This window comes from Notamacropus eugenii, chromosome 4 (genome assembly GCF_028372415.1).
Source record: "Notamacropus eugenii isolate mMacEug1 chromosome 4, mMacEug1.pri_v2, whole genome shotgun sequence".
Lineage (NCBI taxonomy): Eukaryota > Metazoa > Chordata > Mammalia > Diprotodontia > Macropodidae > Notamacropus > Notamacropus eugenii.
The window spans coordinates 251,969,995-251,994,070 of NC_092875.1; the positions used below are offsets into that span (position 1 = coordinate 251,969,995).

A 24,076-nucleotide genomic window follows, 5' to 3' on the forward strand; every position below is an offset into this window, starting at 1 on the left:
AAATAAGATGATTGAGTTATATGGTCTTGGAAGTCTTTTTCAGTTATAGAAGTATGACACTATGATTCATACACTCTCTTCTCATCCTTTAGGATATGAACACACGTACATACATATATACACAAATATGAATGTATACATGTATATGTATATACACACATAATCCATATTATGAACAATTCATATAATATACACTATGATAGGATTCTATATCGTCACTGGGTACTATCATTCTAAATCCATCTCTGAGGAAGACATGTATGATGTCACGTATATTATAGCAAATATTTGTTAAGTGAATGGATTTATTATTTTCAGTTATATTAATAGATAATTCTTATACAATTAGAAATCATGTTAGTTAACATAAATTAAATTCTGGAAGGTTCTCAAGGAGCTATGGTTAAATTTGTCTTCTACTCCTGGGCAAAGAGAAAGTTTGTCGTGACACTTCTCCATTCTAGGGGGTTTCTGGAAGTTATTGTTCACCTGTTCCCTGCTCCCCCCTAAACAATATTTTCTATATTTGGAAATGTTTATTCTTGATTATGCCTCCAGTATCCCTATCCCCCCAAGAAATTAATTCAGTCAACTTTGGAATTCCCGTTTCTCCCCACTCTCTACCTTAGGGTTAACTATCCTAAGCAAATGCAAACTCACCAAAGTCATTATATCTAGCAGGCTCCAACTCAGGGATCTTGCCATCTGCTCTGCCCTCTTTCCCTTTCTCTCCCTCTTGCTCTGGGAGCATAATTAGATAAACAGTGCCATTTGTTCCAGAAAGGCATGTCAATCACCTAGCCCAGAACTCGCCTTACCATTCCTGTGATTAACCAGACCATTATCTCCCTTCCCTTGCCATGACTCCCCTATATACTTTCCTTTCCTCTATTAAAATACAATTAGAACATAAGCCCCTTTAGGACAGGGGTGCCTTAATTTTGTATTTGTATCCCTAGTACCCAGCACAGTACATGACACATATATTAATATATAATTTTCATTATTTTTGTATTAATATAAACAGAAGTTGATTTAAGATGAAAAATCAACTTTCTAACCCTGTATAATTTTTAGAAAAGATCACATCCATAAGTCTCCTTTCTGTAGTTCATAATTATTATTTTTTAACTTGAAAAGACTGTATCTAACAACAACAAAAAATACTTCCCAAACCTTCATCACATAGCCTTGTGTTCTATTTTATTGGTGCCTAGCCCATCTATGAAGTATTTGACTTTAGAAACAGACAGATACATTTTCATGTATTTGTAATTAAGAAATCATATCATGTATGTACACACCAATACACTAAATACTACCTCACATAACTACGGACTTCAAGGACAATTTAAGGAAGCCTTGTGTTTTTCATAAAAACCCCATTAAATTTTCATGCAAAGACGGACAAAAGGAATACAAAAAGTCCTCACTCATTAAAAATTGCTTTGTTATGGTTTGATTGTACACAGATACATAACTTTTACCATAGCAATATCACACAAAAGTTTGACAGGATTAATAAGTAGATTTCAAAAGAAAATAACGCCATTGGAAAGGTTCAGGACAAAGGCATATCTGTATCAGGCTGGAATTTCAAACCTGCTTAGTTTTTTTAGAAAGAGCAAACTAAAATTCAGTTGGGAACTCCCTAAGCATGGAGGCTGATTAGATTCCGAGCACCACAATCTTTTCCTTGAGAAAAAGCAACAGGGAGAGATTAATTCTTGCTCAAAACGGGAAGCTGTGAAGCTATTTCACTCAGCTATGAAACTCAAATAGCACAGTTAGAACACATCCAGGAGCTATTAAGATTCAGTCTGCATTCAAAAATATAATAATAAACTATTTAAATCTGGTTTTGGTCTTTGTTGTCATGGACAGTAGCACGTTGGGTTGGACTGAAGAAAGATATGACTGTCAGGGTGACTTCTCACCTCCCTGATCACACAAAACACAATATTTAGTTCAAACGACATGTTAGTCTGGCTGGATTTGGTTTGGTAAATAGCCTCACATTACTGCCACTGCCAAAAAGCACTATTTCAGCAATTCACTGCATACTGCACTATCCTAGACACCATCCAACGATGGGTATCATTAAAGGTAGAGGCTAGATTAAAGCTTGTCAAGCAGCTGGTAGAGAGGAGAGACTTCCAGCAAAACAGGGCAAGAATGGACAGCCTATGAGATCTTTTTCAACTAAGATTCTATTTTTCAGGAATATAAAATGCATTGCTACCTTTTGAATATGATGGTGACAAATTCTTAACTGAATTTGGTGAGAAGAAGATGGAAGTTTTTAACTTCATGGAAATTAGAAAGAACTAAGAATTGGGGATCCCTAAATTATCTTTCAGTTTAAAGTTAGCCAAGTCAGGAAAGTGATAAACTGAAAGCTAAAAAGTTACTAGTTTTAAAGAAAAATCCATAATAGCTTTACACACAGACTTTCAAAAAATGAGATAAAATCTACTTTTACCAATTTGATCTCTCCCATACCTAAGCAAGTTGACATCAACCTATGGTTGGGCCTAGAAAATATTTTTATGTTCCAATAATAAACTCACTTAGAGATCTTCATGTGGAAAGTTAATAAAATAATTAGAAGGGGTGGAACAGGCTAACTTCTTTGAGACACTGACCATGTAGACATGGTCTAGATTGCATGGTTAGGACTAAATTTTTAATATTGATGGGGAAAATTGTGTTGATTAGTGTTACTTTCATGAATATCTTTCCTTTTGCCTTCTCTATCACTCAGTCTCACACAGAGGTGACTGCCTTGGAGGACTGAATAGCCCCTGACAACGTGTCCCAATAGGTAGGGGGGATGTGAGGACAAATACATAGACCAGGTCCACCTGGTGAATATTCATGATACTAGAAAAGTCCTGAGGAGTAGAGCTTTGGTTAGGTCATACTGAGGTCTAAGAGATCAGGTTAGTCCTTGAGTTGGTCTGTAGTGGTTTAGGTCATCTCTGGATCAAGATCAGCTGAAGCAGTATGATGACATGCAAAGAATACTTAATTAGGAATGAAAAGTAGGGGAGAAGCAGATTGACAGAAGGGATAGAACATTCATTGGGAGTTGAGTCTTGGATCTGAGTTTCACTTCAGAAACTTACTACTGGCTGATCATGGGCAAGGCACTTAAACTTCCCGTAACTTTAGTTCCCTCTGGGCAAAAGATAGTGATTATACTTGTACCACCTATCTCAAAACATTATTCAGGGAAAAATGCTTTGCAAAAAACATAATATATATGTGATGCATTAATAATTCAAATCCTAGCTCAGCTGATTGTCACTTATGAGATATTAGACCCTAATAATGATAGCATACATAAATCTATTCGAGGTTCACAAGTTGCTTTTCTTATAAACTTTCTTGAGGCAAGTAATGCAACAGATCGAATAGGTTATTATACCTATTTTGCAGACAAGAAAACTAAGGCTCATGGAGAGTAAAAGATTTGCCCATGGCTATCCTAGAGCTAGCTAATACTTACACATGGGATTCCAACCCATCTTCTGACTCCAAATTTAATGTTTTTTTTTCATACCTCAAATAATTTAACCTCCTTGAGACTCAGTTTTCTAATCTGTGAATGAGGAAACTGAATTATATGTTGTCTAAGGTCTCTCAGAACATGGATTTGGTTATAAAAAAACTAAATATCGGTGGAGAGAATTCAATTCTATTTTTAGATATCCCTTCATCAGCTGAAAAAAAAATCCTCTATTTTTATCTTTTAATTAAATAAACCAAGGGAGTATAGGAGGGTAACTGTAAATAGTAAAGAGATTTTAATTAGAAAAACCCAGGTAAAATTGGCAAGACTCAGTAAATGTTCCACATTTTATTAAGTTTTCAAGGCCTCAGGTAAAATGGACTGGAAGGACTTAAGAATTTAATGAGCTAAAACTGAAACATTCACAGATCCAAGAGTATCTAGTTGCTTTTTTTTTAAATCACAACATGGTTAAATGCACCACTTAGCATCTCATAAACCAAAATTAGGCTAGTTTTTTTTTGTTTTTTACCCCAGTAGAAGTTCATATGTCTTTAGATATTTTGCATGAGGCTTCATAAGAGTCATAGAAACAAAGAATTCCAGCATAATAAGTGACCTGAGGGGTCACTTGATTTAACCCACACCTAAATAGGAATCCTTTCTACAAAATACCTTCCCTGTATTCATCCAGCCATTATTTAAACACCTATAGCCATGAGGAACTCACCTCTCATGAAGCCGCCCATCTGTCCTAGCACAGAACAGCTCAATCTGTACACCATACGCTAGAAATGATCTGACTAGGGCAGAGGGCACCTTTGTTCTGGACATCTGGACTTTTTCATGCAGGCTGAATTCACAATAACATTTTGTTGACCACATCAGAAGAATGATACCTATTGAATCTGCGCTCTACTCAAATGCGTCTTACAGCTAGTAAGGGTCTGAAGACAGCGAGATTTGAACGCTAAGGTCAGTGCTCTGCCTCAGACTTTCATCAGCTATGTGACCTTGGTTTAGTAAGTTATTTAACCTGTCTGCCTCAGTTTCCTCCTCTGCAAAGTGGAGATCATAATAGCACTTACCTCCCAGGGTTGTTATAAGGATAAAAGCCTTAACATGTTATAAAAAATTTTGCAAACCTTGAAGTACTATAAAATTCAATTTGCCTCTTATTGCATTTGGCTCAGCATTCCTTTTTTGTGAAGATCTTTTTGGAGTCTGATTTTTATATGCAACATGACATTTATCTCTTTTCACTTCAGGTCATCTCAAAATTTGGAAAGTAGGCAACCTTTAATTTTATCTAAGTCACTGATAAAACTACTGAGCAGCTAAGGGTTAAGCATAGATTGTTGGGACATCCTATGAGATACCTCCCATCTCTCTTTATATGAAATTAGTGCTATTTTTCAGCATGTGCTGTTTTTGTCATTATTCACTAGTTTAAGTCATGTCTGACTCTGTGTGGCTCCATTTGGGGTTTTGTTGGCAAAGATACTGGAGCAATTTCCTTCAGTGTTTCGTTTTATTTTTTTTTAAACAGATGAGAAAAGAGACAAAAGGGTTAAGTCACTTGCTCAGGAACACCTACCTAGCTAGTAAGTGTCTGAGACTGGATTTGAGCTCGGGTCTTCCTGACTACAGGTTCTACTCTGTATCCACTGTGCTGCCTTGTTGTTTATATACTGTATATATGTACATTATTCAGATGTGTGTTTGTGTGTATACACAGAAATACAGCACTAATTAAATGCACTAATTGTATAGTGCAAAAATATTGGGCAAAAATATTGTTTACACTTAGAATAATAAAGCATTTTTCAGTTTAAAAACTGAAAAGTCTGTCTCTTGTCAACATTTGATATGTATCATAGTCTTTAGGGAAGAGAATGTCAAAGGGTTTAAAGATAGGTTAGGAATGATGCAAAAACTTATTACTATAAAATAGAAGGCAGCTTAAGTGGCTTAGGATAGTTTTGAGTAGGCAACTTTGACAATGAAATGACGGATCATTCCACTGATTGATTGATAAAGAAAAGGGGAAGATATCTATTAAATAGAGCAATGTGACTGAACAGAGAGCTTACCTACAATTTAATTTATATGTAAAAGGATATGCACATGAGGTGATTTTTCCCCTTCACAGAGATCGTATTTTAATGACATAGACTCTATTAGAGCCAATGAATTTGTGATTTAATTGATATGGGTTCTCCATCCAAAGGTACAGTTCACAGCCCACTCATGACTTCTCATTCCCTTTACTTGTCCATAGGAATAGAGGCTATATCTGTTATTTCATTGATACAGGGAACTCCTGGGTGAACCAATTCTTTCTACCAATGTAGGTGATCACCTTCTCTACAGCTTGCATATTTTGAGTTGCCTAAAGCAAGTGACTTAATGCTGTTTGCCTCAGTTTCTTCCCCTGTAAAATGAGCTGGAGACGGAAATGGCAAACCACTCCTATACCTTTGCCAAGAAAATCCCAAATGGGGTCACAAAGAGTTGAAGAGTTGAACACTAAAAAAAAAAAAAAAAAAAGATTGAAAAGCATTGAGAAGTTAAGTGAGTTGGCCAAAGTTACACAGCCAGTGTGTGTCAAAGGGTGAATTCAAGCCTTCCTAGCATCAAAGCAGCCTCTCTTTCTACTATGCTCTGGTGTCTTTCGTGACTTGTCCACAACGTTTCACAAATCTTGAAACAATATGCTGGGAGCCTTTCAATATCTTCATTATTGTGTGGGCACCAGTGGATATAACCCTTAGAGATACAAAATGCTCTCATGTTTATCATCTCTATTGACCTTTATAACAAAACTGTGAGGTGGGTAGTACATATAATTATCTCCATTTTACAGATAAAGAAATGGAGACCTAGAAAGGGTAAGTGCTTTACCTGGGGTCTCATCAAATGACACTTAGAAGCATTTTCTGTTTAAAAAATAAGAATGTATTTAAAGCTGCTTCTAAAATTATTTGAAACATATAAATTACATATTTACATATTTGTAGGGATTTGTTAAATTGGGAATTTATTGAATTACAATCTAGGTATAAGTATATGGTTCATTTTTCTATGAAAATATCATGGTAGCGTAACCGAGGAAAATTGTTCTTCTTTAACATAGGCACAAAAGGCATCACAATTTCTGTTTTAATGCTTTGGGTAGCTGAGTAATTTGATTACTCTGGCTTTTGAGTTGTTTGCAAAATAGGGGAGAATTCTTTCTAAAGTATTTGATCGATTTGTAAAGGACCCCAAGAAATACACATTAAAAAAACACAAAAGAGTAAATAATAAATTCTCCTAACCCCATATTTAAAACTAACATGAGAAAAGCCACTCTTCAAAACTGTTTCACAATTCCCAGTTGACCCTCTCTCTGTTTCAAGATTTTCTATAAATTAAGACAAAAATCAAATTAGGAATTTCCTAGTTATCACTTTTTCGACTTCTGTAGAACTGCAATATCTTTGAGGGAAGAGGTTGCAATGGTTTCTATAATGTATCCTATGATACCAAGTCTGATGTTTCCTGATCTATAGTTATTCAACTATCACTGACTGAATAAACTTATATCTTTTTACAACAGAGCTGTCTGTGAATATGCACTTTGGGGCAGATAGGAGGCACAGTGAATACAGTGCTGGACTTGGAATCAGGAAGACTCATCTTCCTGAGTTCAAATCTAGCCTCAGACACTTAATAGCTGTGTGACTCCGGGCAAGTCACTTAGCCCTGTTTGCTTCAGTTTCCTCACCTGTAAAATGATCTAGTAAAGGAAATGGTAAGACATTCCAGTATCTTTGCTGAGAAAATCCCAGATGGAGTCACAGAGTCAGACATGACTGGAAATTACAGAACAACAACAATTCACCCATGTTATTTAACATGCCAGAATAATGCACTAATAGTGTATCAGACTGATGCCACCAGGCTGCCTTACCAGATTAAGTCACCTTATAAGCAGGTTCTTTCAGAACTTCAGTGAATTATTGACTTTTAGTTATGTGTCTTAACAGGAACAACTCCAAACAATATCACATAGCTTCATTCATGATAGATACTATCAAGAAAATAGAATTAGGCCTAGCTTCTGCCCATTAGATTTCATTACCATGAGAAAAGACCCAGAGGAAAAATTAGCAATTGAAATAATGATTTAAATTATCTTATCTGTTTTTTGTCAGTCCTGTATAGTTCCACAAAGAAGATTCTCATGTATTTAAAGTAATTCTGTTTTTAAAAGTCAACAATGGGACAGTATCAGCGAAACATTTTTTCTGATTGCATCACTTTTCTGTAGTGTTATAAATCCATGGTGCATCCTTAACAATGGAAAACAACAAAGTCCTACAAGTCTATATGTATCTATGCAATTTACCCAATTTATCAGAAAATTATTCCTAGTGAAACTAATTACAGAAGAGTACAAAAGAGAATGATGACTAACCTGTTTTTTGATGGACAGAAAAGACTAATAAGACATATATATATATATATATATATATACACACACATATATATATGCATATGTGTGTGTATCTTTTTTTCTTTGGAGGTGATGCTATGTACCCACTATCACTACTACACATAGCAATAATAGTGACAGAATTTTCTTTATCTTTTTGTCATCATCACCATGCCAATGGAGCCTCCTCCTCAAAAATATGATCTTAGAAGAGACAGACTAGTGAATATAAGTGTGGGAGCTGGAGGTCATGCTGGCAGCCAGATGGAAAGAAGTAATGTGTCCAGAAATAGATCTTACATGACTTTGCATACATCCAAGGCAGCCAAGAAAGATCAATAACAATTCAACCTATTTTCTTGGTTAATTGAACAAAAAAAATTTCTGAATTCCGATAAGCATTTTTACTTATCTTATAGAAAAGGAGTGTATATAGCCATGCATCATTACCTGTAGGTTGCTCTTCAATCCAAGCCTGTAGGTACATGAAGAGGAGTAGACCTGCTACTCCAAACATCAGCACAGACACAAAGACTTGTCTCAAATTCATGACCATTTCAGAGGGCTGCATTTTTGCTCCTCTATAAATATGACATGACTTTCCTCCTATGTATCCTCAGTTTAATCTTGTTCTCTTCAGCATCTTTTTCTCCAGTATCCTAGAAGGTGGACAAATAAAGCATTGTGATTCTTGGGTGACGCTTCTGTAAGGATGTTCTGTGAAATTGGAGAATGTCTGCAACACTGAATGTTTAAATGAACACTGGTGTTATGGAACTGATGACCTTCAGGAATCCTTTCCTCAAGGGATAGATGTCCTGTTATACTCCAAACACTTCAGTCTTATCTGACAAATTTGTTTCTCTGCAGTTAATGATTAAGTTTTTAACATTAAAGCACTGTGTTGAGTTAATCTGTTCTAAATTGTTAAGGTCAAAGAAGGATGTATATCCCAACTTAAACTACTTTTAATTAACAAGAGATTTTGTTATTGATTTTCCAGTATACAATATCTGAAAGTTGAGCTCAGGTAGTTCTGATAAAAATATGTTACAAAAAACCACAAACCAACAAGGAGAAAAAATACAATTAATAAAAAGTTTTTCCCTCTTAGTTGCAAACTTTCTCTTCTCCTACTCCCTTGTCTTTTCTCTCATTCTTAGCAGGGAACCCAATTTCTTACTTTAATGAGAAGACAGGTCATTTGAAATGAAATATTTCAACTCTTCTCCTCTAAACCTCTCAAATTTCTCACCTGTCTTCTCCTTTTTCCTTCCTTTCTCAGAGGACTTGGTGGTCCTAATCCCTTACAAAGTCATGACCTCCGATGTATCCTTAATTCCTTCCATTCTCATATCCTCATGAACTTGCACCAAGAATTACCCATTCTTTTTTCTTACTGGTCAATAGTAAGGCATATTGACATAATAGAGAGAGTAAAGGACTTGGAGGCTGGAAGTCCTGAGTTCAAATCCTGCACCAGATCATTATGTGATATTGGGCAAGTCACTTAATCTCTCTGAGCCTAATTTTCTCAAGTATAAAACTATATATATATTCCTCAACTATAAAAGGAGGGTACACTAGATAGCCTCTAAGTCTGCTAGATGGCCTTTAAGCAATGTCTAAATGAATCAGTGATGAGATGAATCTTTCCTTTATATTGTCTCAAGTACACTCACCCTATCAATCTTGCCCACAAAACTTTGGCTCTCATCAGGCTATCATCTTATCTATCTACTATTCATTGTTAAATTTTTGAATAAATAGCCTAAACTCACTCTGTTAACTTCATGACCTCTCAATCTCTTGAAGTCTACTTTCTGACCCCTTTGGTTCTCTCCAAAGTCTCCTTATTGTTAAATACAATAACTGATCATTTGTATCCACCTACTTTGTAGCAATGGACACTATTGACCATCCCCTCTCCCTTTTGTTTTCCTCTTCTATTATAGTGCATTACATGGTTCTCCTCTTTTTCCTAGATTTTTTTTCATCTCCTTGACTGCATCCCTACCTTCTCTTGTCAATTAAACACATTTTAAGCCATATAACGCTAAGGTTCTTTCTGTGTCATTTTCTACATTTACTCTTGGTGATCTTTACTTTTATGATTTCAATTACAAAACTCAATAAGGTGACTCCCAAAATTTATATGTTTAACCAAGAGCCCTTTTCTGAGAGTCAGTCCCATATTTAATTGTCTGTTAGATATAATCTCAAGAGTATCTTTTCATCACTCAAACTCAATTTAAGAGACAACACATATTTGCTATTTAGAAAATTAGGCAGAATCATTTAAGATAAAGGGTAAATTCTGAAAGACAGGTTCGATTTTTAAAAATGTGGCATCCAAGGAAATGGAGTTTTTCATAAGATGTGATTTATATATATAAAAGGAACCTTCTATTCTATATACTTTAAAAGGTAATATTCTAAATCTTTCTCCAAAATCACAATTAATGTTAAAATAAAGAACTTATTTTTATCAAATGCAGTCCTGCTTTGGATCCTGTCAAAAGAATTTTAGTTTTAAGAAATACTGTGATGACATTATTTTTATAGCAGAGTCAAATATGTACTGTAGTTTTAGGAGCAAACTACTAAACTGATATCATCATGATGCTCCAGTACATAATAGGATGCACAAGATTATGTGTTCCTAATATCTTTAACCATCTCACAAATGTTCTTTGTATGAAGAAATCAATCCAGCGTTTTATTTTAAAATTATTCTATTTTGTTCAAATGTTTTCAAAACAAAAGAAGATAGTGCCCTTAATAAACCTCTGTTAAAAACACAAATCAAAAATAAATCAATGATTAAACAACTTAACCAAAATGACAACTTCTTGGAGTTGGCCATACTGGTAAAAGGTTAACATTGAGGCATTATATGAATTTTAACTTTCACATTAGCCTCTAAGACCAATGGGGAGAAAAATAAAAGGAATAACAAAAAATGATGCTCCAAATAAGTAAGGAGATAGAAAGAGAGCACCCTGTTGTCCTTGATGAATTCATGTCACTTGGCTCAGATACAATAAATACATCCTTGGATAGTAAAGAACTGAGTCAAGGTGATTGCTAAGCAAGGGTGATATTTGAAAGATAATGGAGAAAGGCGATGTTGTAGAAGGGCAAATGCTGGTACATTTTTTTAAAAAAGGGAATAAATAGAATTTGTAAACTGTAGGTCAATGAGATAAACTGATTCCTGAGTAAATTCCAGAGTGGATCATCAGGCAATGAAAATCCAACAAAGGAACTGGTGATTACAAAGAGCTAACATGCTGTCATCAGGAATAGGTCATATCAGATTCACTTAATCTCTTCTTTTTAACTGGTAGGTCAGAAGAATGCTATAGATATAGTTTGTGAAGTATTTGATAAAATAGAGCAGATAGGTGGCACAGTGAATAGAGGGCTTGAAGTCAGAAAGACTCATGTTCTTGAGTTCAAATCCAGCCTCAGAAACTTGCTGGCTGTGTAACTCTAGGCAAGTCACTTCACCCCATTTGCCTTAGTTTCCTCATCTGTGAAATGAACTAGAAAGAAGGAAATGGCAAACCATTCCAGTATCTTTGCCAAGAAAACTCATGAGGAGTTGGATATAATTGGACAACAAAAATGTTATTTGATAAAATATTTCCTGTGGGAAAGAAAGCTAGATATAGACCAGACCACAACATAAGTAGATGAAATAAGAACTGGCTGAATGACATGACTCAAAGAGCATTGCTTTATTGTTCTGTGTCAACATGGCAGAAATTCTCTAGTGAAGTGGATGAGAGATATGTTCTTGGCACTGTATTATTTGCTATTTTTTAAAAAAAATCAGTTATTTAGGTATAGGCATAGATGACATTCTCATCTGATTTGCAGATGATATGAAGATGGGAAGGACAGCTAACACCCTAGATGACAGTTGGGATTCTAGAAGATCTTAGCAGATTACAGGACTGTGTGGCATCTAATTAGATAAAATTCAGTGAGGATAAATGTAAAGACTAGACTTTGTTTAAAAAAAAATCAGTTTTTAAGTTCATGAAGAAGGAAATGCTGTTTAACAGCAATTTCTTTGAACAATACCTGGGAGTATTAGTGGATTACAAGCTCAATGAGTCAGGAATGTGACATGGTAGCCAAACAAGCCAATGAAATCTTCAGCTTCATTAAAAGAGACATAGCTTCCAGGAATAAAGAGGTAATTCATCTGGAGTATTTGTTCAGTTCTGGGCATCACACTCTAAGAAAAACATTGATGAACTGGTCAATGTGCACAGAAATGGGACTGGAGTCTGTGTCACATGAGGAAAGGCTAAAGGGATTGAGAATGTTTACCCTAGAGGAGCAAAGAATTGGGCTATCTTCAAGCATTTGAAGAGCTGTCACATAGAGGAGGGGTTAGACTTGTTCTGCCTGATCTCATAGTGCAAAGCCAGGAACAAAGCATGGGAGTTTCAATGAGGTCAGTTTAGGCTTGATTACAGGGAAGAACTTCCTAATGAAGAGAACTGTCCAAATGTGGAAAGGGAGGCCTTAAGAAGTGCTGGATTCCTTCTCCATATCAATGTCTGACAGAGTTGATATGATCACTTATCAGGTTTATTAGCATGGTTAGGACTAGAGAGTCACTGATGACCCTTCCAACGCCCAAATTCTAATAATTCTATGAGAAAGTTAAGAATGAGTGAAGAGAAATGGCTGTCAGAGTTACGTTTTAATTGAGAAAAATTATGTCTGTGATTTTTTGGGAAAAGATATGTTATTTTATAAAGATTTAGAATGGGGATATAATTTATACTTTCACAGAATCAAAGATTTATTTTTAAAAAGTATTTTATTTTTTCAAATTACATGTAAAACAATTTTTTATATTCCTTTTTTAAGTAAAATTTTGAGTTCCATATTTGTCGTGTTGTAAAAGAAGAAATAGATCAAAAGGAGAAAAAAAGCATGAAAAACATAGCGAAAATAGTATGCTTCAATCTGTAGGATCAAAGATTTAGAGGCACAAGTGTTCTTAAAGAAGCTCTCTCAATTTCTTAAGGTAATTAAGATCCCCAAAGTGGGGTTGAGTCCAACCTCACATACATAATAATAGAACTGGAATTTGAATTTTAGTGTTTTTCCCCACACTAGGGAGGCCTTGCTGCTTCTCTGTATCTTTCCTATTTCTGAAAGAAAAGAGAAAAGATATAATTCTAGTGGATACAGGAGCAACAGTTTAAAGCTTTCCCTGAGATTAAGCCAGACATTTCTTTTTTGAGGAAGAGACTAGCCAGCGGAATAGAGTTGAGTATGAGTGAACAACATGAGATCAGGTCTCTCAGGCAAAATGAAAACAATAGAAAAGCTATAGGTAGTATTATAGAAGACCTTGGACAGGAAAAAAAAAATGCCTTTTTGATAGCCGTTTCAACACTTGAAATACGATGAGAGGAAGTACAAGGTTTTTCTTATTTTTTTCTCTTAATCTTCAAAAACATAAAAAAATTGATTTTTTTTTAAACTCAAAGTGCAGCAGATAGAATACTGGGTCTGAAGTCAGGAAGATTCCTATTGAGTTCAAATCCAGCCTCAGTCACTTACTAGCTGTTTGTCCCTAGGCAAGTCACTTTACCCTGTTTGCCTCAGTTTCCTCCTCTATAAAATGAGCTGGAGAAGAAATGGCAAATCCCTTCAGTATTTTTACCAAGAAAGCCCCAAATAGAGGTCATAAAGAGTCAGAAATAGCAATGACACCAACCTTACACATCCCCATTTGGGTAAGAAGGCATATAGGTAATAGTTGAGTTTAAGAACATAGGTAACTCCTCCATATTGATATATTTTATTTCTTTGTATAACTTACAGAATTTTATTTTATATATTTCATGCTATTTTAATAAAATTAGAGTGTTTAAAATAGTAAAAAATCACTGGATTATATGCCAACCTATATTTTTTTTCAGTTAACTACAATAGGGAAAAGTCTAAACATTAGACTAACATAGACTAACTCAAGTTAGTACATAAGGACAGCTACCCAAATCGCTAACCTCAAGACTTGGAGGAAATATTAACCCTCTTCTTTTCTATAAGGTTCCCTTTGAAAATTCAATTCTACAGAAGAAATAACTGCATATGGGACTGGTGTCAGAGGAACACATTTTTGTTTGTGCTTCTGAATTTTTTTTGTAATCCAGTTAATCTTGGCTCTGGTAGCAGAGAAAGTTTTTAAGAAAATAAAAGGAGTTGAAACTATTCTCACAGAGCTCATATGATAGAAGAGATCTTACCATATTAAATTAAAGCTAGAGGAATATGAGTTTTCCAAGTACTTATAAGACAGTGTAGCCCACAAGGGAGATTTGAAATTTGAAACTTTCCAAGACTGATTCCTCAAGGAACTTCATGAAATGAAGGTAACTTTCTCTTGCATAGAAGTTGAAGTTAAACACTGAACAGAAATAATAAGTGAGGTAGATAAGAAAATTCAGATAGTAGGCAACCAATCAAATAAATTCTCCTACTAAAGACTAAATAATTGCACTCAAGAAGGAAGAGATCTTTAAACTCTTGCTGTTTGCATAATTAAAACTCATCTCAGAAGAGAAGGGATGGAAGAAAACTCATAAATCAGACTACAGCTATGAACCTGGGGGAATAGTGGGTGTGGAAGCCAATAGAAGTAATCCTGGGGGATTTAAATGAGAAAATTATTACCTAGGCTTCTGGATAGAGATGAAGAATTTACTCTCTCTTTCTCTGAGAAATGTAGCTCTTCTGTATCTGACACATCCTCCTGGGTGCAGAAGGCAGTGGAAAACCTCTAATTGTTATTATGGCAGATGTGAGTAGGATTGAGTGATTAAAGCCACAAGGCAGAAAGGCAATCTGGCGTAAAATAGAGAGATACATGAGATTTTCTCAGATCTCAGTCCATTAACCCAAAGTTGGCATTCGAAAATGACTCTCATTAAACAAAGGTGAGGCAGCAGAAGCTGCAGTGTTGCTCCAAGCAAAGCTGAAGGTCAGTTGTAATGGGAAAATATACCTATTTGGAGATGCTCAGTCTGCCTCTAAGCCTCTGGAAGAAGTGGAGACTATTGGAGATTGAAATTACTTGGAATAATGCTGCTTTATGTATAGCAAGCTATGCCATTCCAACAGACAAAATTCTTTCTTTCGAGCTCCAGTAGTCAGACGTCAAATTAAAGCATTTGGTGAACTCTAATTGCTTCTATACTTGCTCAACCCATAACCAGAAAAACCTGAAGGGGATCTATCCTTGAAGCTCTTACAATGCTTTGTGTTTCTTAATGGACTTCTCATGGCCTGTTTTGTTATTGTTATCTTTGTATAGGCCTAGATTCACCCTTGCTATGATTATAAGTTTCTTGAGGTCAGCTCCGTACCCATCAGCTTTCTGGAAATGGCAGATATTTATAATGTGGAAACTAATGGAACTGAAATCTAATCTCACAGTGGGAACGGTAAATCTTAGAATTCTCAAAAAAATAATTTAGGAATTTTAGAATTGCTTTTTCTTTTTTTAAGAAGCTTACAGATGGTATTTATTTATTTTTGCTTCTGTTTCTTCCTATCTGTTTTTTCTTCCTTGCTTTGTGAGGATGTTTCTAGGGAAAGAAAAATGTCTTTTTACCTTGTTATTATACTTTCAGAGAAGCATGGCAGAATAGTTGGAGAGATGGCCTGTGAGCTACAAACCCTGGGGTTCAGACCCTTCTCTGACAAGGCTGAGTGACCTTGGACAAATTGCTTCATCTCATGTCCCCAGGCAACTCTTTAAGGATAAAAATTGTGCAGGATGTGCTGATCTAGATTGGTAAAGGGAAAATCCTCTTGGAGAGTTTCATATACTAATGAAATGAGAATAAAGTACCCCCTTCAATACTTTAAGGTTCTACTTTGAACCAACTGTAGGATTTGAAATGAGAGGACCAGAGTTCAAATTTTATTCCCTTCTTGCTAGATGTGTGACTGGGTAACTAACTTAATCTCTCTGGGCTTCAATTTCCTTATCTGTAAAATGAGAGAGAATGAACTTGATCCTGTCTTAAGGTCTCTTTTAGATCTCTGCCTGACTCTTTGCCCATTTGAGGTTTCCTTGGCAAAGATACTGGAGGGGTTTACCATCTCCTTTTCCAGCTCACTTTACTCCAAGCAGAGGGCTTTTATATTTGATCCTTGAGAGGACAGGGAGCCATTGGAGTGTTCTGAATGAGGGAGGAAGAGGAAGAGTAACGACATGGCCAGTGCAGGATCCAAGAACCAGGGTTCAAATTTCACCTGTGAAGCTTACTACCCTTGGACAAATCACTTAACTTCCATAGCCCTCACTTTTCTTATATTATAAAATGACTAAGTGAGCTCTAGATCTATGATCCTTTGGAAACTTCATACACAAAACACACAAGATTTATATTTCATTTGCTCTTACTCTGTTTCACACATTAGACAGTCTGGCCTTTCTACTAATCATCTTCATTTCTCATTTCCGTGCCTTTACACAGCTTGTCTCCTCTGCTTAGAATGTATTTCCTCCTCATCCTCAAGGCTTATTTTATTGCCCCCCCCCCCCCAGATGAGACCTTTCTTGGTCCTTTCTCTCTCAGTTACTAATGCCTCTTACCAAAATAAGCTTATATTGACTTTGTATTTTGTATAGACTTTTATGTGTCCATATGAACTTTTTTTTAAGAAATATGAAAGGCACACATTTAGAGACATTTCCACCCTAAATGTTCATATGAACTATTTGTGCCTGATCTGTGGTAGAGCATTCCGAGCTCATATTGGTTTGATCAGCTACAGTTGGACATGCTATACCTTGATGTCATTTTGGTCCTCTTTGAGAATGAAGGACAACCAACTGACCAATGTATCCACGCTACTTCCCTCAATAAAAAATAAACTTGAAGGCAGGGGCTACTTTATTTTTATCTTTGCATGTTCTTCACATATTGTTGTTTAATAAATACTTATTGATTGGTTATTATTTGCTTTATTGGCGTTAGTTGGTTTAGGGGAAATCAAATCAGCATCCTTCTTCTGTATGCCTACCCTCTCTCTTATTGATGACTGTTCCTTCTCCCTCCTTTATACCTTCTCTGGGCTGTCAGTAAGGAGCAAACTGGGATTGTGGCATCTGCCTAATCTTCCTTTTTCTGGACTACACATAGGCATCTCAAAACTGAACTATCAAAGAGATTTAAAGGGAGGGCTTTCAATCACTCTTTCAGAGTATCTTGTATTCACTGTTCTCCTTCCCTTCCTTTCTTTCCCTTGCTCATTTGCCCACAAAAACATAGCCTTCCTTTAATGAAGGCTTTTTTGTTCTAGGGCGAGAATGACTATGGATAAGTATGAAGATGCTTCACTCCTACTCCATTTTTAGAGTGAAAATACCCAAGGAAATTACTTGTTGACAACTTAAGAGTAGAAAGATACCTTAAAAATAATTCATTTCAACTCCTACAGTTTAAGGATCAGGCAACTGAGTTCAAGAAAGAATTTAAATGATGTAGTATATGGATTGTATGAAGATAAAATAAACATGAGCTTTATCAATCTGTTTCTACCTTACCTACCTTTAAATATCTTCACAAAGAATTCACATTTAATAAATATTAACAAATTCATTACAAACCAGAGTGAAAATTAAATATCTATGATGTTCTTATAACGCTAATGATTTAGTACTTTGCAAATCCATGATCAAACCACAATTTATGTAGCCTTCTCAGTCCTATGGCATTTTTTGTCTATCTACCGCTATTAATACTAATACTAATTACAACTAGTCATATCATGAATCTAAAGCTGGAAGAGAACTCAGATGTCATCTAATATTACCCCTTCATTTTACAGGTAAAGAAACTGGTCAAGGGAGATTAAGTTACTTACCCAAGGTCACATAAGTAGTAAGTATCAGGAGAAGGATTTAAACTTAAGTTCTCTGACTCCAGTGCTCTTTCTACTCTATTACCATTTGGGCTCTGCTGACAGAGCCTTTGAGAACTCATGGTTGCCTTCATATCACATTGACATCCTGGGAAAATACATTGTGTGTGTGTTTGTCCTTCATTGCCAAAGAAGACCATGCCATCAGAGAAATAATGACATGACTTGCACTTGACTTCGAGTTAGGGAGGGCTGTGCAGGTCACCAGCCTCACTTCTCCTCCAGAACCATCTGAATTCAGTGACCAGATATTCATCAGGATGACTGGAGATGACCCAGGAGGAGGCAGTTGGGGTTAAGTGACTTGCCCAAGGTGACACAGCTAGTGGGTGTCAAGTGTCTGAGCTGAGATTTGAACTCAGGTCCTCTTGACTCCTGCACTGATGCTCTATCCACTGCACTACCTAGCTGCCTACTCCTGGGATACAATCCTTTAGTGGAAGATGACTGCATAGAAAACTATAAAATCAACTTTGTGACATATGGAAATTCAAACACTACCTGAAAATGCCCCTGAGTATCTAGTATTACATAGCAGGATGAGGGAAAAGGCAAAGATAAAGTTCAGAAAACATATAAGTGATAGAAGTTGCAGTTTTGTTATTTGGCTAAATCAATGAACAAGGATATATTTGTTGAGTGCCCTGCCATGAATACAGCAATATGCCAAGAGCTGTCATAAAACTCATGTTGTTTCTGTTATTGGCATTTATAGAGCACTTTAAGGTTTACAAAGGACTTAACATATATTGTCTGAGTAAAGTCTTATAATGACTCTTTGTTATAAGGATATGCATTATTTATAATAGCTCAATTTTGTGGGGCAGCTAGATGGCACAGTAGATAGAGTAGCAGACCTGGAGTCAGGAAGATTGATCTTTCTGAGTTCAAATCTGCCCTCAGATACTTACCTACTAGCTATGTGGCTCTGGGCAAGTCATTTAACCCTGTTTGTCTCAGTGTCCTCATCGATAAAATGAGGTGAGAAAGAGATGGCAATTCATTCTAGTATTTTTGCCAAGAAAATCCAAGATGGGATCATGTAGAGTTGGACACAACTGAACAACAAGCTCCATTTTGTGCATGAGAAAACTGTTTATCAGAAAGGCAAGGTGTAACCATGGAAAAGGATGCTGGATTTGGAATCAGAGGACCTGAGTTTAATCCCTTTCTGCTACTTACTACTTGTACAACCTGGGACAATTCATTTTACCTATATGACCCTCAGTTTTTTCACCTGTGAAATGAAGATGTTGGCAAGATTCTAAGGTCTCAGCTCTAAACTTATAGAGTGATCTTAAATTCTGTGATTCTGAGGTTCTTGGTTAAATCACTTTCTCATAGTACCACAGGTAAGTGTTGGAGTCAGAATTTGTGTTCATGTTCTCCTAATACCACGTCTAGCATTCTACCTACTTGAAAAAAATTCCATTTGCAATCATCTTTATTCTAATTTTTTATGGAAATGCTTTTTTATTTCATAAATTAAAAATAAAATAAACGAAAAATGTAAAATGTTAATAAAAAATAGATGCTGCCTAATCTCCATTGGTAGGGCCAATTTCCTTGTTAGAATTTCCCTATACTGATAAAGTCATATCTGGTCCATAAAACAAAGAAAAAATATTGAAATACGAAAAAAAATCCCACTTCTGATTTCATTCAAATAAGAAACATCTGGTGAGGGAATTCCCTCTACCAACGGAGAGCAACCATTTTATAAGTTACAGTTTTAGAGAATTGCTTTGAGAGCTTCAACAACTTGTCCTTTGTCATAGCTAGTATGGGTCAGAGGTGGAATTGGTGGGACTTGAATTCAGGTCCTTCAGACTCCCAAGCTATTTTTATCCCCTCTGCTATTCTCTCTGTTGACACAAAAAGTATAATATACACTCCTCATTCTCTGAGCAATATGTAGTGTAGTTGGGGAAAACCCAATATGAAGCAACTATGGAATGATGTATGCAAGTTAATATTTAAATGTCAAATGGTAGACATTATGTTCCTCTCTAAATTATGAGCTCTTTGAAAGTATGAACCATGACACATATTTTTGCATTCTATATAGTTAGCAGAAAATGTTGCATATGGTAGTTAATCAACAAATATCTATTGAATTAATATTTAATGAAAGGGATCTAGGAATGCATATCCTCTGAATTGAATTGAAAATTTAATTATCTCCATTGGTCCCTAGTTGCCCTTCCTGTGGCACTGTTATTTCATAACCATGAACCAGAGGGATTCATGTCATAAGAACATTAGTCATCATAGCTCCTAACAATTCTTATACTTCATCATATTTTCTTTGTTAAATAGATAATGGTAAACATAGACTTTCCTATTTCCTTTGACAGATGGACAAAAATGGGGGAAGGGCTGAGCTACAGTTAGGAACAGTCATTCTGATGGAAACGCAAGACTTACAAAAGAAGTGTAAGCCTAGACAGGAAAGTAGAAGCACAGGGGAAGATAATAAGCATGAAAATATGCCAAGCCTAGAGGCCTGTATTGGGCTACCCGAGTCTTTCTTACCTCACCTCCCGAGGTCTTCGGCTGGCCACGCCGGATAAACGTATGAGAGAAAGGACGTTCCAGAGTCAAACAGGGGTTGAGCTTTATTACAGGGTTTCGGTTACAAATGCAGGGAGGTCTTCCTTAGGAGGAAGAGGGGGAGATTTCCTAAGGAGGCTAAGCTTAAGGGATTGGAAGTAGAAGTACAAGCGGGGAGAGAGGGGGAGGGGAGAGAGGAAAGAAAAGAAGCGGAGCCCTACTGTCCTCTTGGCTCCACACGTGCTAAGAGAGAGCTTTCTGGCTTCCTTAATCCTACTTAATCTTCAGCCACACAGTTTGCATCTCAATACCATGCTGTTAGGTAACTAGGTATGCTCCAATCCGGGACGACCTCGAGGGCAGGGAGACTCCACCCATCAGGTATCTCCGGGGGAGAGGCGGAAATACCCGAGCTAGCCAAGCTAGCTCAGTCTGACCTTCTCGAACCCCTGCTGTTCATGGAGGGCCTCGTAAGACTCTAAGATTTAGAAGTCCCACTTTTACCTGCCCGAGACTGTCCACACGGAATTGAGCTTCCAGTCCCAACAAAAATAAATTATGACTTAGTAGACATAGAAGTGGAATTAGAGTTAGGAGTTCTGCATCCTATATCTGACTTTCTATTTAGCTGTGGAACTTCAAGTAAAAGACTTATCTTGCATCTCTGTTACCTAGTCTGTAATATGGAAATAATTCAGCCTGCCCCAATTGCCTATTTATTGATGACGAAGTGAGTTGCTACATGACAATATTTTGACAAGATATAAAATTACTACAAAAATATAAATAATTTTTTATTATTTTCCCACACTTAGGATTTTGATTTTATTTGCAGGCAAAGGAAAATAACTTCAGATTTATTTTTAAACTCTATCATATATTTTCATTTATATATACATACATGCACATGTATAAACATATGACATATTTATGTACACACATATGTGTAAATATGCATATGAATATATATTTATGCACATACACAGGGAAGGAGTATGTATGGATGTATATGTATGCATTATTTGTGGTTATGCATGTATATATGTATATATATATACATATATACATACACATACACACACATATATATTTCTTGCTGTTTTTCAGTCATTCAGTCATGTCTAACTCTTCATGGCCCCATGGACCATAGTATACTAGGCCCTTCTGTTCTCTACTATCTCTTGAATTCCGTCTAAGATCATGTTCATTGCTTCCATGACTCCTACCTATCCATCTCATCCTCTTGCCATCCCTCTTTCCTTTTGCTTTGAATCTTTCCCAACATCAGAGTCTTTTCTAATAAGTCCTATCTTCTCATCACATGGCAAAATATTTAAGTTACAGCTTCAGTATTTGTCCTTCCAATGGAGAATATGAATTAATTTCTTTATATATTGACTAATTTGATCTCCTTGCTTCCAACAGACTCTCAAAAGTCTTCTCCAGCACTACAATTTGAAAACATCGATTCTGTGATGCTCTTTCCTCATAATTCAACTTTTACAGCCATACATTACGATTGGAAAAAACATAGCTTGGACCATATGGATTCTCTCTCTCTCTCTCTCTCTCTCTCTCTCTCTCTCTCTCTCTCTCTCTCTCTCTCTCTTTATATTCATTTAAATTGCTAATAATCACCACAATATGACCAATTCTAGGCCATACTCAAGGCCTTTAAAGAGATGCAAAGGTCAATACAATGGGATTTCTGACCTCAAGGAGCTTAATAAGGCAGTTAATGTATAGACAAATAGCTGTGCAACAGAATTCATGTGATAAGAGAATAGGAGAAGTACATTGTCAGGTGCAATGAGAATTCACAGGAAGGAGAGATATCTCCCCAAGGTTTTTTATTAATGAATGAATATTAAGCCTTTAACTCTTGGAGGTTAGTTTTTGTCAACTGACTCTACTTTGAGAGTGAATTTCAACACAGCTAATTTTCATTGTATGTAGTTTTCTTTCTTTCCCTCCTTGAAGTCTTTGGCAATAGCAAAAAAGGCTTCATGGGGAAAATAAAAGTATCTGGACCTTTGAAGGCAAACAACTTCAGTAAGTGAAATTTGGAGATGTGTGTGTGTGTGTGTGTGTGTGTGTGTGTGTGTGTGTGTGTGTGTCTGAAAGGGCACTTGAAACATAAGAAAAAGCAAAAAAAAGTACAAAGGCAGGAAAGAATGTTATGTGTTCAAGGGATGGCATATATTTCCGTTTTGTGCCAATATAGCAGATGTTAGGACAAATGGCATGAAATAAATGACAGCTGTCTTTAAGTATTTGACAGGAGTGACAGATAGAAAAGGGATTTGGCTTGTACTTCTTTCTTCCAGAAAGAAGAAATAATAGAAACTGGTGGGTGCGGCAAAGAAGCATTTTGAGGCATAGCACAAAGGAAAAGTTCCTAATAATTAGAGCTATATAGAAATGCAATGGTTTCCTTGGAAGTTAGCAGCTTTCTCCTTTGGGAGATCTTAAGGCAAAAAACAAAACAGCTCTGAAAGGCCACTTCTTTGATATATTATACAGGGAATTCTTGCTCAGACATAGGTTGGCTTAGATGGCCTCTGAAGTCCTTTCCATTTTTGAGATTCTATGATTCTGTGAAATAAAGCTGGAAACACGGTGGAGGACCTTGAACACCAGGATAAAACAGTTTAATCATAGGTAAAGGGCAGAAATACAAAACACTGCAGGTTTACGAGCAGAGAAATAACAAAGTTATGTGCTAAGTGAAAAGAACAGATGAGAATGGCTTAATTCACTTTTAAACTGATTAATGGATAATATGAGTGAAAAATTAGAAAGTCAGGATAGATTGAAAATATAAATTTATGATGGAGAAGAAGTAATTTATTATGTGGAAATAAAATTATTTTAAAATCTCTGAATTATTGAGGACTTGAAAATTCCCTTCGTATTTCCATATAGCTTTTTCATAATTTGCTTTAATATAAGCCATTAAAGGTAGGCATCCTCATGGCAGAAAGGTACTGATTTTAGGGGATATTTTCACTTGGTTTTGCAGAACAGTATTTCATGGTCTATTCAAGTGTTCATTATATTGTGACTTCTAGATCTTGGAAGTTTATTCTTTACTAGACACTAATTTAGAAGAGCTTAAAATATGTTTCTGATTTGCTGAATAACTTGCTGGACAGATACTTTTTTCTTAACTTTGTTGTAATTAAACTTCACATCAAGAAGACAAAGCTCTTGCCTCACATCCTCATCTTAAAATTTTAAGATTTTAAATCTTTAAATGTGTGTTTTTAAATGCACTTTTAAATAATGTTCTTCAGCTTAGATAATCAAATGTATAATCACAGATTGCATATAATTAAAACCAATGCTACCTTACAAAAATTTGATTGGGGTTTTTCATAATGGAGTATTTGGCTAGTTTTGCCCACATTTCATGTCATGCCCTGTTTTGTACCACACTGTAAGATTTTTACAGGATTGAGTAAATATATATGATATAAAAATATTGTAAGGTTTGGGTACCTATGGAGCAGTTCTCCACATATATTTAATTTCAAACCGTATTTCTGTATCCACAT

General features: G+C 35.9%; 1 protein-coding gene across 2 annotated transcripts in view; it reads right to left on the reverse strand.

Annotated features, from left to right (window-relative positions):
- The window catches only part of CHST9 (carbohydrate sulfotransferase 9), a 354,622-nt gene that overhangs the window by 292,938 nt on the left and 37,608 nt on the right, over positions 1-24,076 (reverse strand). For both annotated transcript variants that reach the window (XM_072604464.1, XM_072604463.1), the window contains exon 2: positions 8,445-8,653. In XM_072604464.1, coding sequence (XP_072460565.1) covers positions 8,445-8,565 — 121 coding nt within the window. In that variant the 5' untranslated portion in view covers positions 8,566-8,653. The remainder of the gene's footprint in view (positions 1-8,444; positions 8,654-24,076) is intronic.